This window comes from Mustela lutreola, chromosome 12 (assembly GCF_030435805.1).
Source record: "Mustela lutreola isolate mMusLut2 chromosome 12, mMusLut2.pri, whole genome shotgun sequence".
NCBI classification, from domain to species: domain Eukaryota; kingdom Metazoa; phylum Chordata; class Mammalia; order Carnivora; family Mustelidae; genus Mustela; species Mustela lutreola.
Window position 1 is genome coordinate 407,179 of NC_081301.1, and position 17,982 is coordinate 425,160.

General features: G+C 58.0%; 1 protein-coding gene and 1 long non-coding RNA gene across 4 annotated transcripts; both read left to right on the plus strand.

Moving 5' to 3' along the window:
• The first annotated feature begins 238 nt into the window (after window positions 1-238).
• On the plus strand, window positions 239-5,602 carry LOC131812764 (uncharacterized). Of its 3 annotated transcripts, none has more exons than XR_009346475.1 (4): window positions 239-455; window positions 1,697-1,836; window positions 3,791-3,981; window positions 5,336-5,602. It is a non-coding gene; the product is annotated as an uncharacterized LOC131812764 (long non-coding RNA). The 3 variants fall into 3 exon arrangements; XR_009346473.1 differs by having other exon boundaries at window positions 240-455; window positions 1,738-1,836; XR_009346474.1 differs by lacking the exon at window positions 239-455 and adding an exon at window positions 466-932.
• A 3,192-nt stretch (window positions 5,603-8,794) lies between these two features.
• ZMYND19 (zinc finger MYND-type containing 19) lies at window positions 8,795-17,117 on the plus strand. Its single transcript, XM_059142408.1, has 6 exons — window positions 8,795-8,936; window positions 9,991-10,050; window positions 11,081-11,187; window positions 11,683-11,823; window positions 16,176-16,356; window positions 16,535-17,117. The coding sequence occupies exons 1-6, from the start codon at window positions 8,886-8,888 to the stop codon at window positions 16,676-16,678; spliced, it is 684 nt and encodes a 227-aa protein (XP_058998391.1). The 5' UTR covers window positions 8,795-8,885; the 3' UTR covers window positions 16,679-17,117.
• The last annotated feature ends 865 nt before the right edge of the window (window positions 17,118-17,982 follow it).

Below are 17,982 nucleotides of genomic sequence, written 5' to 3' on the forward strand. Positions count from 1 at the left end.
GCCCCCCGCCCCCGGGCTCCGTCCCGCCTCCACCCTGCCCCCAGCCCCGCCAGAGCCCGCCCCCCGACCCCCTCCCTCCCCTCCCTCCTCGCTGCCCCGGGCCCGCGCGTGGGGTGCAGGCTGGCGCGGCGCGCGGGACCCCGGCACACAGGCGCCCCCTGCTGCCCCGGGCGCGCGGCCGGCTCACCTGTCGAGGGGCGGGCTGGGCCGGCGCCCCCTCCCCAGTCTCCGCCCGCCGGGCGGAAGGACGTCACGGGGCGGGCTCGCCGCGCGGCGCGGCCGCACCTCTGCGGGAGCCGGGCTCGTGCCGTGGGCCCCGCGCGCGCTTGGGGGAGGCGGCGGCGTCCCTACGGAGCGAGTCTCGGCGGAGGCCGCGGACCGGAGCCCCCCTTCCCAGCCCCGGAGGCGTGGGTGCCGGGCCGTCGGCGCCCTGAGGACGCGGTGGGAGAGGAGAGGTCCCTGCGGACCGGGAGCTAGGGTGCGGGGGCGGCTGGGGGACCCGAGACGGAGCGCAGCGAGGGGGGCTGGAAGCGGCTGGAGGAGGGCGTCGGCGTGGCCGTGTTTGTGTCCAGAGCACCTGCGTGCATGGGGGGCATTTCGGACGGGGGAGACTGGCTTGGGGCGAAGCTGGGGGATGCGACAGAGTTCCGACCGGCAGAATCTGAGACGCCCACCGAGGACGTGTGCGCACGAGTGTGAGGAAGACAAAGGACCGCAGACTTGCGGGCCCTGGTTGACCACGGTCACTCGGCTCAGGGCGGGATGACAACGAGAGTCCGGGGCGGCAGCGCAGAAACCTGGCCTAGCGCTCTAGCAGAAGGACGGGCTTTCAGGCTGGAAGGACTCCCCTGGGCCCGGCTGCGGAAAGGGAGGTGCCCGAGGCCCTGGAGGGACAGCAGTGTCCGGCCGGCCGCCTCGCCTGGGATTCTTAGGTGGGGAGTGTGGGGGGCCGGCCGATCGGCCACACTTAAGATATTTCCCTATCAACACCAGGCAAGTGGAGAAGTTCCCAGACTGAGTCAGGGTCCCGTGGGAATGGGGAGGATTGTGGGCCCCCCATGAATGCCCGATGTGCACAGCAGAGGTCAAGAGGGGGATGTTTGGGGAAGGAGTAAGAGATTGTGGTGGCTGCTGCTGCTGAGGGGAAGTGACAGAACGTGGTGCCCCACACAGCTCTACATCACCCACCCATTCCCTGTACTGGAAGCCACTCTGACCTTGCTTCCACCATCAGCACAAAGGCCCTACTTGCCGACGTGCCCCCTTTCCTCTTGCTCCTGGAGCCTCTCAAACGTAGATGTTTATCCTTTTTTTTTTTTTTTTTTTTAAGATTTTATTTATTTATTTGACAGAGAGAGGCAGCGAGTGAGGGAATACAAGACGGGAGAGGGGGTGGAGGGGGAGAGGCAGAAGCAGACTCCCCGCTGAGCAGGGAGCCCGATGCAGGGTTGGATCCCAGGGTCCTGGGATCATGACCTGAGCTGCAGACAGATCCTTAGCGGCTGTGGCACCCAGGCCCCCTAGATTTTTATTTTCACACACACATGCCTGTATCAGGGCCTGGAGCATGTGCCCTCCCGACTCAACACCTTGCCAAGCTCCCAGCTTTAACTCCTCTCAGAATGATGCCCACCTGCTCGCTCCTCCTGTCATCTTTAAAGCCCAGATCAGTCCCCATTATTTGTTTTTATTTCAGCTCCTGACTCACTGTCCTTCTGTCCAATACCGGTGTTGCAGGAATTCTTAATGACTCCAGGATCCACATGGGTGATCCTTCCAGCGCCCCACACCCCGGCCGCCCTCTCTTAAAGCGCACCTGGGATTTGTTTTCATCAGGTATGATACGGTGACAGGCGCAGACACAACTGCCTTGAGAGAATAGTCGGTACTTAATGATTCCCGAGAGTGGGGGCACATGGGGAAGGACCAGGGCTGGTCAGGAGGCAGAATTTTCTTTTTTTTTTTTTTTTAATATTTTACTTATTTGACCGAGAGAGACATCACAAGTAGGCAGAGAGGCAGAGAGCCGCTAAGCAGAGAGCCCAATGCGGGGCTGGATCCCAGGACCACGAGATCATGATCTGAGCCGAAGGCAGAGGCTTAACCCACTGATCCACCCAGGCGCCCCGTGGAGGCAGAATTTGCTAGGAGACCATGGCCCAAGAAGTAGGTGAGGCAAGGTAGGCAAGTTGGAGCAAGCTTAGGGTCAGGTTGTCCCAGTGGTCTCTACTTGTCCAGTACCTGGCCCTACGGTGATTCAGGACGGACATATCGGTGTGTGAGTTTGGTAAAGGAGTGTTTGGGGGGTATGGCCTCTGGATTAGTTGGTCTGCATGTGAAATTTGTCCCAGGCAAGTTGCTATCTTTAGGAATGAGCTTAACCCTGGGAGGGGCAGCCTTTCCCCAGCCAGCAAGGCCCCCAAATGTCAAAGTATCGTAAGATACAGAAAATAAGAGCATGACCAGTTAAGCTCTTGTCCCCACGCTCCTGTCCTCCGAGAACCTTCCCCAGGCGACGTAAGCATCTGGGTCCTATGGCTTCCTTAGTTTGTCTGCAAAGATGTCTGGCAACTTCTCCCATCCCTTTGCATTAGCGCTGCTCCTTCTGTCAGAAGGTAGGGTCCTTCCTCTCCTGTTGATTCTGGGCCGGCCCCTTGACTTGCTTTACCCGGCAGAACTGCAGTGGGCGAGATGCCGCATTCGTGGTAGGCTCTGAGGAGGCCTTGCAGCTCGTTCTCATTCTCTTGGGTCCCGACCTCCCATTTCAAAACACCTAGTTACCCTCCTGGACAGATCAGAGAGAGAGAGAAAGGCCTGCACAGGGGAGTGAAACCATCTCAGACTGGCTGCCTCAGCCCCACACCCAGAATGACTGCACCTGTAGGAGTGACCCAAATTGCTCTGATTTATTACTTATTCTGAAATCAGGCTGCATTCAGCCAGGTGGCTTTTCTACTCAGTGTGAGAGGTATGGGGTGTGCTGAGGATAGAGTGTCCAAGATCTCTCTCTCATTTGCATGTCTGATGCCTTGACTGAGGGGTCAGGGGTCTCTTCCATGAGGCCTCTCCGCATGGCCAGTTTGGGGTCCTGCACACCAAGATGGTCTCCAGATAGTGAGACTGATGACCCAGCAGCAAGTCCCCTGGAGAGAGGAAGGTGAAGCTCCCCGTCCGCAGGCCTGGACTCGAGTCCCAGAACTTCCCACCACACTGCGCGCATTAAAGCAGCCACAGCACTAGCGTGGGGCAAGTGCCACACACGGGGAGGAACTGATTGTGACAATCTGAGACAATCTGCCACCTGCAGAAGAACCAACAGCTGAACCCAAGTTAAATTACAGAGTCATGAGAAAATAAAGCTGTTGTTCTAAACCACTGCACTTTGGGGTGGTTTACTATGCAGCAATAGATAATTGGGACCAAAACTGGTACCTAGAAGTGAGGGGCGCCTGGGTGGCTCAGTGGGTTAAGTCTCAGCCTTCAGCTCAGGTCATGATCCAGAGTCCTGGGATCAAGCCCCGCATCGGGCTCTCTGCTCAACGGGGAGCCTGCTTCCTCCTCTCTCTCTGCCTACTTGTGATCTCTGTCTGAGATGCTGCCATAATAAAATGTAAAACTTGGCACTGACTTTGGAGCAGAGAGCATGTGGGCACTGGCAATGAGAACCTTGATGATGACGGCTGGATGAGGGATGCCATCAGAATTGGTGGGTGTCCAGAAAGTGGTGAGACCATGGCCTGGGGTAACACAGAAGATAGAAAATGTGTCTATGATCTGATTTTCCTGGCAGAAAACATAAAGGCCAACTGGCTTTGTTCAGTTATGCTAACGTGAAATAAAAGAGAAAGATGAATTAAGGAGGTTGCTGTTCCATGTCCCAGCAGGAGTCAGAGGACATATTTCCAAGCCAGGCCTTGCTGAGTTGGAAAATCAAAACTCTTTCTCATTTCCAACCTTTCCAGGCAGCAAAAAGTTCTGAAGGTAAGAAATGATGTCATGGTGAAGAGTAAATCCAGAGTGCTGCCAGCAAACCTGAGAGTGGAAGTCAAGGGTATGGTTGTATGATCCCTTCTGAAGACTTCTGAGGCTCTTGGGTCGGGGAGCGAGTCCTTGGAGACCCCCTCAGCCATACAAAAGGGCTTCTGAGAATCTTATGGTCATTGTCCCACAGCACCTGACTCCTGGGCCACAGGAGAGAAAAGCCTTCTCAAAGACATTTGGAGTATAGCTTTTGTCCAGTGAAACAAGGTACAGTTTGTCATAGAGAATATCAATTTTTTAAAATATTTATTTGACAGAGAGAGATCACAAGCAGGCAGAGGCAGGCAGAGAGAAAGAGGAGGAAGCAGGTTCCTCGCTGAGCAGAGAGCCCGATGTGGGCTTGATCCCAGGACCCTGAGATCACGACCTAAGCGGAAGGCAGAGGCTTTAACCCACTGAGCCACCCAGGCACCCCGAAAATCCGTTTTTTCTTGAAGGGTTGTATCTGCTTGAGGTAAAATGTAAAATGGACAGATTATGAAATAAAATTGCTGGGCCCCTGCTTTATTCCACCAGGAAGCAGGCTGATGAAGGTACTCAGCTGAAAACACAGGCCACTTCCTATGGAAAAGAGGGCCATTGCGAGTACAAGGCCCAGTGCCCTGGGGAGGAACCAAGAACGCAAGAAACAGTAGCCAAGGGGCACCTGCATGGCTCAGTGGGTTAAAGCCTCTGCCTTTGGCTCAGGTCATGGTTTCAGGGTCCTGAGATTGAGCCTCGAATCGGGCTCTCTGCTCAGCGGGGAGTCTGCTCCCCCCCCCCCACTCCGCCTACTTGTGATTTCTCTCTGTCAAATAAATAAAATCTTTAAAAGAAAGAAAGAAAGAAAGAAGCAGTAGCCAAGGGAGCCACTTGCAGGGAGCAGACCAGCCCTGGTCAAGGATTGTGACAGGAGTTAGCTGGATTCCAGAACTGCCGAGGGGCAGTGACTAAGGGTATAACCCTCCTTGTTGGACAGGGTGTCTGCTCACTTGCACTGTGCTTTGCCACTGAATGTTGGCTGTTGTGGGGCAGATAATATGCCCTTGGGGGAAAAGGGGCCACACCCAATGTGCCTTATCCATCTGGCCCCGTTGTAATTGTTGCACATTACAGCATGCGAGACTCCAAGGCTAGCCTTGATGAGATGGTGTTTGTGGGATCACTTGGGAGTGCACTTTTCAAGGAGGAGGAGCATGACTTGTTAGAGGCCAGAGGATGGACTAGGGGCAGGCTGCTTCACTAGCAGCCCCCAAGTGAGCCCCCCAAGGTAATAGCCTTCCTACACTGATTTTTGACTTGCTCTGGTGACTAGCTTTGGCCAGTGGGATGCCAGCAAGAAGGATTCAAGCAGAGGCCCCATAAATGCTCGCACATGGCTTCCATGCTGGAAGGAGTCTGGCTATCCTGCCTGGCCACGTGGGGGACTCTGGGTAATGAGACGCCACACAAAGACAAGTCACATGCAAGACAAACAGGCACTCCAGTGAACTCCCAGCCGAGTGCAACCAAAGGAGGGACCCAGAAGACCCCAATCACAGAATTGCAAAAAATAATAAATCAATATTGTCTTAAGCCATAAGGTTTTGGAGTGGTTCTTTTGCACAAAAGCATACAGTCATCACCAAAAGCCACTGCCCTCATGATCTCAAGCCCACACATTTCTGGCTACCGCCTCCTGTCCTGCTAGCCCACTCTCTCTGTGTCATGACTCCTGCAATCCTTGGGACTCTGCAGGGAACCCCAACCCACTGGCCCTGCCCCCCTGTTGCCCTCTCTCCTTTCTTCATTCAGCTCTAAGGCCACAGGCAGCCATCTGGGCCACTCTCTCTGAGAAACCACTCAAAACCACCTCAGCATAAGCACAGGTGGAGCTAAACCAGCCCTCCTTTCCCTGCCTTCTCTGCAGCAGCCTACATAGGCTGGAGAAAAACAGTCACACTGACAGGCACCCTGCACGTTGCTGGGCCATCCTGCTGCCTTCTTCCACTTCTCTCCTAGACAGTTACATGGCTTCTAGACCTCTCTCCTTGCTCTGCTAACATCTGCTCTCCTGGCCTCACTTTCAACTGATGTCTTTGTTCACATCACCAGAGAACTCCCCCCAAATCCTGCCTGCACACTCCCTTGCCTTCCAGGGACTTTTCCTCAGACTCTCTCCTTTGTACTGAGCTGCACCACCCATGCTCCTGCCTCCCTACCTCGTCCTCCTCTGCCAGCAATTCTCCTCTATAGGGTCACTCCTGTTAAAACCAACAATCTACTTCCCTTCTCTTTCCAGTTTCGGCCCCACTTCTCTGCTCTTGTTTTTGGCAAATACACCTCAGAAGAGTTGTCTGTCTCACAGCCTTCAATCTTCTATCCTTCCCTTCTAAGCCCTCAGACGGACCTATCTCCATCAAGAGCTGTACTGGTGGAGACTATCAGTGTCCTTGTTTTGCTCAGTTATCAGTTCCCGACCCCAACCTCACAGGACCTATCATCAGCACCTGATGTGTCTAATCCTTTCACAGTTTACTTGACTCTCAAGCTACCATCCTCTCCTGGTTTTCCTCTTGACATCTCCCTCTCTTTACTGGCTCCTTCTCTTTTGAACTTCCTTCCCCTTTTGTAAAGGAGAACCCAGACCCTGGCTCAGTCTTTGACCCCTCCTTTGCTATCTCCATTTTCTTTTTTTTTTAGATTTTATTTATTTATTTGCAAGACAGAGAGAGATAGAGCAGGAGCAAGGGAGAGGGGCAGAAGAAAAGCAGACTCCCCCGTGAGTGGGGAGTCTGACACGGGTGGATCCCAAGACCCTGGGATCATGACCTGTGCTGAAGGCAGATGCTTAACCGACTGAGCCACCCAGGGCGCCCCTCCGCATTTTCTTCCAATGTGATCTCATCCAGTTGCATGGCTTCAAACACAACAAATGTGGGGCACCTGGGCGGCGGCGCAGTGGGTTAAATTCTCTGCCTTCAGCTCAGGTCATGATCTCATGGTCCCGGGATCGAGCCTGCATCGAGCCTGCATCGAGCCCCGCATCGAGCCCTGCATGGGGCTCCCTGCTCATCAGGGAGCCTGCTTCCTCCTCTCTCTCTGCCTGCTTGTGATCTTTCCGTCAAATAAATAAATAAAACCTTTAAAAAGTGAATAAATACAACAAATGTGCTATGGAACGCCGGGTTTGCACCCCAGGCTGGACAGCCCCCCTGAACTCTATACTCCTATACTCAATTCCTTTGCAACCTTAACATGAAGCAGGAACCAGAAACTCATCTTTATTTTGCTGAGCCGCTGAGAGTCTGGGGTTGTTCCTGAAGCATGAACCGGGCTACAGGACACTGGCCACTTGTGTCCAGACACCCATGATCTCTCGGGCAGCGACTAGTGCTCACTTGCTAAGTAGCCTTCCTGCTTCCAGGCCCCCTGCACGCCGCCGGCCCCACTCAGGGAACAGCCACTCTTCTATTTAAGTCCTCCGACGGCCTCACGTCTCCGGGTGTAAAAGTCAAAGTGCCCATAAAAGCCTGCTGGCCCCGCTCCGGCCCCTCCCATCCCTGATCGGGGCCCGTTTCTGCCCTGCGGTCCCGTCCCGCGACCACGGACGTCCGACCTTCTCACACCTGCCCTCTCCGGCCCACGCAGCTCACGCCCACCGGGCAGCCCGGCATCCCCCGCCCACCGCCCTCCCTCGGACCCCAGCCCCGGCCCCCGGCCTGCCTGCGTGCCCCGCGGGCCTTCCCGCGCCCCACACCGAAACGCGACCGGGGCTTTCGCGTCGCGCCTCGGCGCAGCGGTGACAGCGCTCGGAGGACTCACGTCCCGGGGCGCCCGCTCGGGAAGGAGCCGGACCCGCCGCCCCAGCCGCCCGCACGTCCCCGCCGCCCGGTCAGCAGCGGGAGAGCCGGGGGAGGCCGCGGCGGCCTCAGGGTGCGCCGCGTGGGCAACCGCGCGCCGCCGCGGTCCTCCGCTGGGCGCCGGCGCGGAGGAGGCGCTCGGCCCGGGCGGGAAGGCGCGCGGGCGCGGGCCCAGGTCCCGGAGGCGCTCGGACCCCCGGCCCCGGCCCCCGCGCGGCCCTGCCCCCCCCCAGCTCCGGCCCCCCCACTCCGCCCCCCCAAGCCCCGGCCCCCCCGGCCCCGGCCCCCGCGCGGCGTCCTGCGGAGGCGGGGCCGTTTGCCGGGCGCCGCAGCGAGCCCCGCAGAAACCCCGGCCCGCAGGGCCCCCCGTCGGCCCCTCCGCGAGGGAGGTCGCGCGCGCGGGCCGGGCCGCAGGGTCGGGTGTGGGGCCGCGAGGCCGGGGTCCGCGGGCTGATCGCGGGGTCGGGAGCCCGGAGCGGGGTCCGGCGCGGGTCGGAGCAGGAGCCGGAGCGCGGCCTCCAGCACAAAGCTTCCCGCGAAACTGACGTAGCGCGGGGCGGCCGCGCAGGCACCGCCCCTGGCCGCGCCCCTCCCCCCGCGCTCCCTCCGCTCCTCAACGCGCCGGCGCACTCTCCCTCCTCCCATTGGCCACGGCGCGGCGGCGCGCGCCGGCCGGCGCAGTGCGCGCCCCGCGATTGGCGGGTCGGCGGCGGGCGGGGGTGTGTCCGCGCCCCGCCCCGCCTTCGGCTCCGCTCGCGGTGGTGCGCGCGGCTGCGGCGACGGCGGCGGCGGCGGCGGCGGCGGCGGCGGCGGCGGCGGCGGCGGCAGCGGCGGCGCGTGGCAGGTCCGGCGGGCACGAGGCGGCGGCGGCCCGAGCCCGGCCCAGCCTCGTCCCGCCTGGCCCCGACCCCGGCCCGCCGGCCCGGCCCACCCGGCGCGCCGCGGCGCCGCCCCGGCCCGGCCCCGGTCCCGGCCCGGCGTCTCCCGAGGGAGCGGCGCCGCCGGCCGAGCGCAGGCCCGGCCATGACCGACTTCAAATTGGGCATCGTGCGGCTCGGCCGGGTGGCCGGGAAGGTGAGCGGCGCGGGGGCGGGGGCGCGGGGCCGGGGCCGCGGGTCGGGGGGTGCGGGGCCGGGCGGGCGGCGGCGGCGGCGGCGGGTGTCCGCGGGCCAGGACGGGGCTGGCGGCAGCGCGGCGCCCTCCCGAGGCGGCCGCTCGCTCGTTGGCGAGGCGGCCTGCGTGCGTCTCGGTGCCTGGCCGTCCGCAGTGAGCTTCGCGCAGGGTTCGCGCGGCCCGCGGTGGCCGGGGCTGGACGGGCCTCGGTGGGCCTCCCAGAGCAGGGCCTCCCTCTGCTTCTCTCCCTTACCGGGCCCCGCCCTCCGCGTGGTCGAGGCCGGGGCTTCCTGGCACCTGTGGGCATTGAGGCTTGGCTGTTTCCAGGCGCCGGCCGGCCGTGCAGCTGCACCAGCCACGGACCTTACCCTGCATGGGAACCCTGTTCCCATCACCAGCGGCGGAAGCTTCTGGTGGGAGAGAGGAGCAGAGGCAGTCAGATGAAGGTAAAACCGGCTGAGATCTTAGAAAAAGGCTTTCCGAGCAAGAATGCGACTCGTCCGTTTGGGGGACGCTCCTGCGTTTCCTGCAGGAGGAACGTGGCACTTTCCCTAGGGAAGGGGCCCTCCCCGCAGCCCTGCCATCCCTCTGTCTCAGGGACCGGCGAGCTAGCGTCCTGCCGTCCACTCACGCAAGCTAAGTGAGCAGCAGCTCGGGGGTACCGCCACCCACTTCATAAACGGTTCACGGAAGCCTTCTGGATGTTCCGCCTCCATCCAGGGCCCCTTCCTCTGTTCTGAGCAAGCCGCCCTCTCGGCTTAGGCTCACCGTCGCGCTCAGACACACAGACTAGAGGTCAGCCAGCTCAGTGGCCCTTCGTTCTGGCACATGTGGATGGGAAGGGAGGCCTGATGTCTGCTCCTCTGCTAGTCTCAGTGGGAAACAACCACCTGCCTAGGGGGTAGGCTGCTTCGGACCCCTCACCTGCTCCACAGCCGGAAGGGCCAGTTTCTGTTGAGGCTGAGACTGGACTGTGACCCTGAACGTAACATGTTGAAACGTGATTAATTTCCAGACCAAGTACACTCTGATAGATGAGCAAGATATCCCGCTGGTGGAGGGCTACTCCTTTGAGGTAAGGGTGGCAGTTTCTCGGCTGACCTGCTTTCAGCCGGGGGAGGGTCGCAAGGGGCGGGTTTTATCCCCTGCGAGGGCAGCCTGGCTTTCAGCACCACCATCATGTGCGCCCTCTCCCACTTTCACCCTGGTGGCTGACTCTTCCCGAAAACGGATCAAACCGTGTCATGTTGTGGTTGAATGCTCACCTGGACAAGCCCTGGCTGTCTAGGAGACTGTCCAGGGCCACCTCGCCTTCCCTCTGGCCGGGCCCCGCCGTGGCTGCTGGGCCCTGGTGCTGTCCGTTCTCTCATCTTCCTGAGCTCCCCTGCCTTCTGCTGTGCTCTCCTTGATGAGTTTCGGCTTACCCGCCAGTCCTCACCTACCGGCTCCTCCCCTCCGAAGTCTCCAGGGGTCTGCGGAACCGCTACCCTGTGACCGCTGCACGCGTGCTTTCACCGTGCAGGTGACCCCAGCACAACACGAGTTTGAACTGCACGGGTTAACTTAGATGTGGGTGTGGTACTTTTGTTTTTTGGTTATTTGGGGGGATTTTTTGGATAAAAACACCCCAGTACTGTAAGTATTTTTTCTCCTTATGACTTTCTTAAAAGCGTTGTCCTTCTCTAATTTTACCTTATTGTAAGAATGTAGCGTATGTTGTGTTTAAAGTATAGAATATGTGTTAGCTGTCTCTCAGAAATCACATGGGTCTTCAGCTGTGTGGGGTTCGGTGTGCCTGACCCATACATGTTCAGGGTCAACTGTTAGTTACTTGTCCAAGCGTTTTTCTCACCGAGTTGTAGGGTTTTTCTAAAAATGAGAAAGTTTATTTCTCTGTGTCTGCAGTATTTCTCAGAGTGGGTTGTGAGTGCTTGTTGGGATACGGGGCCGCTCCTGATAGGGGCCTCTGCAGAGCTCTGGGTCCCAGAAACAGGCCTCCTATATGTGCTCTGGCTAGTCTGTTTCACTTCACTGTCCTTCAGAGGGATTCCAAGTGGAGCTGAGCATCGGCTTCTTTAACGGATCTTTTCCTCGTCCTCTCTCAGGCCCGGATGGAAGTAGACGCAGACGGAAATGGTGCTAAGATATTTGCATATGCCTTTGACAAAAACCGAGGAAGAGGGTCGGGAAGGCTCCTTCACGAGCTGTTGTGGTAGGTGTTTTCCAGCTGCTTGCTTCCCGTTTGGGTGCCGCGTGAGCCCTGTTGTGCACAGGGCCCCCGGCGTCCGTGGAGCAACCTGCCTTGACACAGCCTCCTCTGGGGTAGGGTGGGCTCGGCTCCCTCCACTGTGTTCTTGCCGAGCCCGTGAGTGGGCTGTGAGGGACGACCTGCCTCTCCTTGGCGCGCGTGGTGGAGCTCCGAAATGCTTGCCGCTGCTCGGGTGGGTAAGCTCCAGGCTCTGCGTGTGGTGTCGGGGTTCCAGCCCGGCTTCTTGCCGCCTAGCTCTTCAGTCAAGGGGCTGAACTGCCAGCATGGTCCATCGTGTTTGGCCACAGACTCACATAGTTGGATTTCTCGCAGCAGCCTTGCTCCTGACTGTCCCTGGCAGTGTGGCAGGGGCCCAGTTCGGGCCCCGGAGCTGCAGTTGGGCGGGGGGGGGGGGGGGGTTGCGGAGGCAGCAGATGGCGAGAGTTGTCTGTTTCCTAGGGAGCGTCACAGGGGAGGCATCGCTCCCGGGTTTCAGGTGGTGCACCTCAACGCCGTGACTGTGGACAACCGGCTGGACAACCTGCAGCTGGTGCCGTGGGGCTGGCGGCCCAAAGCCGAAGAGACGTCCAGCAAGCAGAGGTGGGTCTCCTCAGGGCCTGCTGGCGTCGGTGGGGGGCCTCCGGGGGAGAGCCCTTCTCTAAGCTCTCGTTGCTGTGTTTCTGTTTCTTAAAGATTTTATTTATTATTTGAGAGAGAGCGCGTGTGTGGGCGAGAGAGCGGGCAAGGGAGCCCGGGGAGCAGAGCCCACGCTGAGCCTGACGCAGGGCCCATCCCAGGACCCTAGTGTCGTGACCTGAGCCGAAGGCAGCTGCTGAACTGACTGAGCCGCCCAGGCGCCCCATCCTCTAGGGGCTTGTTACCAAGAGGGCCCATGTCTGTCCTGTGCCCTGATCTATGGGAGGGGAGACCTTGGTTATTTTCCTCCAAGTATGGGATCCTTATTTACTTCATGGGGGTGGGATGCCATTTTGATGGTGACCTTTTGGGTTGGTTCTCTGGATCGGCTAGAGTGGGAAAAGAGCTGTCTGGGCTGGTGCTTGTACATGGGCAGGACTTCTGTTCCGCGCCCCTGTACACACTTGTGCGTCTTTTTGTCTAAACGTTTCATCTAAGTAAAAAAAAAGCGAGACATGGGGGCACCTGAGGGGCTCAGTTGGTTAAGTGTCTGCCCTCGGCTCAGGTCATGTTCCTCGGGGTCCTGGGATCAGGCCCTGTGGCGGGCTCCCTGCTCAGCGGGGTCTGCTGCTCCTTCTCCCTCTGCCTCCTCCTTGTGCTCTCCCACTCGCACTCTCAAATAAATAAATAAATAAATACATAAAATCTTTAAAAGAAGCAAGGTGGTGTGGTTCGGGGGCTCTGCTGTTCAGCCTCCACCACTGTGTGGTCCTGGAAACACTGCTTCTGCTCAGGATAGCACAGGTAACCCACTTGGGCAAGTAGGATGCTGAGAGCTGGCCCCAAGCGCAGCCTTGGTATGAGCTTCATGGAGCACTTGAGAAGAGCTGGGGACCCAGCAGGATGGGAATTGGGAACCAAAATGAGCCAGGATGGTCTCGGTCATTGTGTACCATCTGTGGGCTCACAGGGGCTCTCTGCGGTTCGTGTACGCCCTCAGGCCTCTGGGAAGCCTTTCATCAAACAAAATGAAGGTGGTGTTATCAACAGAAGAGTAAGGGCAACTCAGGAGGCCAGTCAGTGTCCACATCTCCCCTGGGTTGTCCAACATGGATGCTTGTTCAGTGGGAACACTGGGATTTGACCCCACAGCACTGGACAGGTCCTTCCACTGTGGGCCCACAGGGCGCTGTCTACCCCTTTACCCAGCAGTGGATCTGCTCCTTTCAGGAGCTCTGGGTTATGAAGTCTGTCGCTTTAGGCCTTTGTGTGACTCATGGATTGGCCAACCTATGGCTGAATGTTACATTTACTCATCTGAACATTATTTATGGTTAGGAGATAAGATAACCACAATTGAAAACACCTTTTTGTGAAAGGGTCCTTTGCACCCCAGGCTACCCTGTGGAGTGGTCTCTGCTGGGTCGTGGCCTGGCTGTCCCCATGCTCCTCTAGGCTGCTCTGGGAGGCCCAGGACTGCGGCTCTGCTCTTGAGGCTCTCTCCTTTGTGACCTCTCAGGAGACAACCAAGTGGTGCCATCCTTAGTTTGTTGGCTAGGGATGGAGACTCCCAGCAGCAGTCACACTGTGGGTCAGAGCTAGCCCGAGTGCTTGTCGTGGGTCAGAGCGAGGCTGAGTGCAGCGTGAACTCCCAGTTGGCCTGGGCAGTATGTGTCCTTCTCTTTCTCAGCTGGTGGCCTCCACATGGCTGGTTCTTGTGGTGGGAATCAACCTGTCTGTGAGGCTGGGAATATGGCCCCATGGATTCTCCCAGACCTGCACATCCTGCCTGACTTCCCTTCAGTGCAGCGGCCACAAGGGCGGCTCATCTGGGGGCAGGGGTGGAGGGTCTCTTTGTCAAAGCGTGTTTTCTTTGCTTTCTGCTTTTAAAAGCCGTCTCGGGCCCAAGTGTGCCTCTGTCTTGTAGGATTTCATTGGAAGCTCTGAAGGCAGCCAGCAGCCTCCTACATCCCGACTCTTCCCCTTTTCTTTCCTTTAAAAGACTTTTCTCACTGTGGTAAAACGCATGTAACATTTACCATTTTAACCTTTTTTTTTTTTGGAGATTTAAGTATTTTAGAGAGAGAGCATGCGTGTGTGAGAGTGGGCCCAAGGGGCGGGGAGGGCAGGAACCAGGACAGGGAGAGAGAAGCCCCACCCAAGCCGCACCCGAGCTGCACCCCACAGTCCTACGGTCACAGCCTGAGCCACAACCAAGAGTCAGACGAGCGACTACGCCACCCTGGTGCCCCCATCCTAACCATGTTTGAATGGCCAGTTCAGTGGCATCGAATCCACCCACCATCCCCGCCATCCATCCACCTTCAGAACTTTTCCACTGTCCCAAACTCAGACTCTGTCCCCGTTAGACAGGGACCTGTCCCCTCCCCAAGCCCCCACCTTCCCATTCTCGGTTTCTGGATTGACTCCTCTAGGGTCTCCTGGGAGTACTATCCTACAGGATTTGTCTTTTTGGTACAGACTTATCTCAGCACAATGTCCTTAAGGTCTGTTGATGGAGCCTTTGTCAGGATTTCCACCCTTCTTAAGGTTGAATGATGATCCATTCTATTTCTCTACGCCTCACCTGTCGGGTGCTGACGACGACCAGCACTTGGGTTGCTTGCACGTCTCTGCTGTTGCGAGTACTGCCGCGATGAGCCTGAGTCTAGGTGTCTCTGTAAGACTCTGCTTGCAGCGGTCGGAGTCTGTGCCCAGCAGTGCAGGGGCTGGGCTGTAGGGTGGTTCTCCTTTTACCTTTCTGAGGTGCCGCCATCCTAATTCCCACAGCGTCTACTGCTTCAGATCCCCGCCCGCAGCACACGAGGGTTCCCGTTTCTCCACGTCCTCGCCAGCACTCAGTGCACTCTGGCTTTTGTTTTGTTTCACTCATCCTAAGAGTGTGGGGTGATATCTCGTTTTGGTTTTCATTTGTATTTTCCTGACGATGAGTAATGATAGTCATCTTTTCATGTGCGTACTGGCTATTTGTACATCTGCTTTTAGAGGAGTATGTTCAGGTCTTTTGGCTGTTTTTAGAGATTTACTTATTTATTGGTTGGGGAGGGAGAGGGAGAATCTCAACTGACCTCCCGCCAAGTATGGAGCCCAGTGTGGGGCCCAGTGTGACAACCCTAAGCTCATGACCCAAGCTGAAATCCGGAGTCTGATGCTTAAGCTACTGAGCCACCCAGGCACCCCTTGCCGTTTTTGTTTTTTTTTTTTTTTTTTTAAGATTTTATTTATTTATTTGACAGTGAGAGAGGGAACACAAGCAGGGGGAGTGGCAGAGGGAGAAGCAGGCTTCCCGCTGAGCAGGGAGCCCAAGGCGGGACTGAATCCCAGGACCCTGGCTTTGTGACCTGAGCCAAAGGCAGATGCCTAACGAATGAGCCACCCAGGCGCCCCTCCTCTTGCCTGTTTTTAAATCTGGTTGTTTGGTGTTTTTCTTGTTGAGTTATGGGAGGTGTTTATATATTCTGGATATTAATTTCTTATCAAATACATGATTTGCATATATTTCCCTCATTTTGGGGGTTGCCTTTGTAGCTCTGTGGATAGTGCCCTTTTTTTGTTGTTCTTCTAAGTAAACTCTAGGACCAACATGAACTCTTGACCCAAACATCAAGAGTTACGGCTCTGCCATACTGACTGAGCCAGCCAGGTGCCCGGAGGGCTTGCATTAAGGTCCTTGATCCATTTTGAATTAATTTTTGTATGTAACCGAGTCTCTGGCCCCCATGGGGTTGGTGGTGTGAAGGGGGTGTTAGCCTGTTCCTATGCAGCCCGGCACCAGGGCGGGCTGTGGACTGCCTGCACTTTCCCTACCCACCCTGTGCTCCAGTGGGGCCCATCGGGGAGCCTCAGGTCTCAAGTTAGGTAGGATTTCTTAGTTGTAAGCTTCTGGTCCACTAAGGACATAGAGCAGCTCACTGCGTCAAAGGGGAGGTAGCTGGAGCAGAAGCAGGTGCCTCTGAGGCCATGAGCAGGGAAAAGGGCTGCCAGGTGGCCAGGCTTGGCCAGGTCCCAGTCCTGAGACCCCATCTCTGCCTGCCGTGTGCCTGTCAGTCCCAGATCTGGGGGGTTGAGGAGTGAGGTAGACATAGCCCTACCGTGTACCTTTTAGTGGGTTGGTCCCTGATGCCACACAGATCAGCCCCGCTGTGAATGCTGTGTGGGGGCAAAGAGAAGCCAAGTTCAAGATGTGGTGAAAACAGAGCAGGGCAAACAGTTTGTCCTGAGGTCGTGTCCCCGCTGCATCCCTGCCTTGGCGGTGTCTGGCGGAGCGTGCTGAGGTGTCTGCTGGTCTGTTCCAGGGAGCAGAGCTTATACTGGCTGGCGATTCAGCAGCTCCCCACGGACCCCATCGAGGAGCAGTTCCCAGTCCTGAATGTGACCCGCTACTATAACGCCAACGGGGACGTGGTGGAAGAGGAGGAAAGCTCCTGCACCTACTACGAGTGCCATTACCCGCCCTGCACCGTGATCGAGAAGCAGGTACCAGTGCGGCCGCGCCACCCGCCTGGCCTTCCATGGCTCCCCGGCCGCAGCGGCTTTTCCGCAGCAGCTTCGGTGCATGGGCTCGCCCAGCCCTTTCCGAGGGGGAACGTAGCGTCGGCCCCGCAGCCAGTCCCCTGGCGCGACGGTGAAGCCGTGGTTCTGTGTGTTCTTTCAGCTGCGCGAGTTCAACATCTGCGGGCGTTGCCAGGCGGCCCGGTACTGCGGCTCCCAGTGCCAGCAGAAGGACTGGCCGGCCCACAAGAAGCACTGTCGGGAGAAGAAGCGCCCCTTCCAGCACGAGCTGGAGCCCGAGCGGTGACCGCGCCGCCGGACCTTCCTTGGGCGCGGCAGACACAGACCCGCGGTCAGCCTGGAGCTGCTGGAGGAGCCGATGGCTCGCAGCCTGGCAGCCGCCGCGGAGGCCACCTTCGCCGGGACTTGGTGGGCTCAGCGGTCCCTGCGGTGTTCAGCTCCGAGCACAGACAGCTGGGGAGGCTCCCACTGGGATGCTTCTCATTATTTATATGTTAATATGTTTGTAAACTCATGTACAGTTTTTTTGGGAGGAGGCAGTGGGAGGGTTAGAAATTACAAATAGAATCATTTGCTGTAATTCTCAAATGGCAAACGGTCGGGCCACATGTTTAAAAAGCCTAAAAAGTGTCACGTGGCAGAAGCATCTCCGGGCGGCTGCAGCCCCGGGGAGCGTGGCCTGCCTGCGGTCGCGTCTACAAGGTACAGTAAAGGGGTGGAATCATCGAGTGCCTCAGCCGTTCCTCCTCCTCCTTTTTGCCCTCGATGCCGTTGAGCTTTATTTCTGAGTGAATCAAGGTGGTCTAGGGCTGGGGTTGCGGCACTGCCTTTATTCCTGGGTTGAGAGAGAGAGGAGGCAGGTGGGCACGGAGTGGGAGACGCAGACCCATGCTTGTCCTGTGGCAGGGGTAGCCGGGGCGTTGGAGCAGGCGGCCCTGTTGGGCAGGCATGGAATGTTCTCAGCCCTGGCGCAGGTAAACTCTCACCTGGATTCACGCACTGAGTGGCGGGGCTTCTGACCAGCTGAGCTCCAGAGGTCCTGCCTGTGTGCTGGAGTAACCAGGGTGACGGAGTGTTGCTTCCCCGTCTGCTCTGCTGGGTTCCCTCTCCCTTCGGGGAGCCCAGGTTCTGAAGGCTGGGCAGGGCCTCTTACACCTTGCAGAACCACTTTAGGGCAATAAGCCAGGCTCCGCGCCTAGGAACTTACTGGTTTCCAGATCCAGCCAGCCCACCAGAGGCTTTACTTCCTGGGAGAAGGAAGGCTGGCCATTCCACCTCCGAGCATGTGTCCTGGGCTGTCCCTTTCCCCTTCCCATGTTGGTCCCAAGGGTTGCTGCCACACTTTCCCTTGTGCAGGCCTTCTGTCCTCTTCCAGTGTGTCCCATCTGTCTTGTGTGTGCTCATTTCTTTGGTGGGGACAGACTCTTGGTGTCCTTGGTTTGTGAGTTGAGCTTCTGGTAGGTTCTTTTGCAGTCCTTGGGCAGTACGTCTTGGAGAGCCAGACTGGGGAAGTCAGGTGAAGGCAACATACAGGGAGCAGGAGGGACCCTTCCGAACTCTGAGGGGCTGCTGTGAAAGTGAGAACCCCAC

Coding starts and splice junctions, on each gene's coding strand:
- ZMYND19 (XM_059142408.1), top strand. CDS start 8,886: ATGACCGACTTCAAATTGGGCATCGTGCGGCTCGGCCGGGTGGCCGGG. Junction 10,051..11,080: donor TGGAGGGCTACTCCTTTGAG/GTAAGGGTGGCA, acceptor GTCCTCTCTCAG/GCCCGGATGGAAGTAGACGC. Junction 16,357..16,534: donor GCACCGTGATCGAGAAGCAG/GTACCAGTGCGG, acceptor GTGTTCTTTCAG/CTGCGCGAGTTCAACATCTG.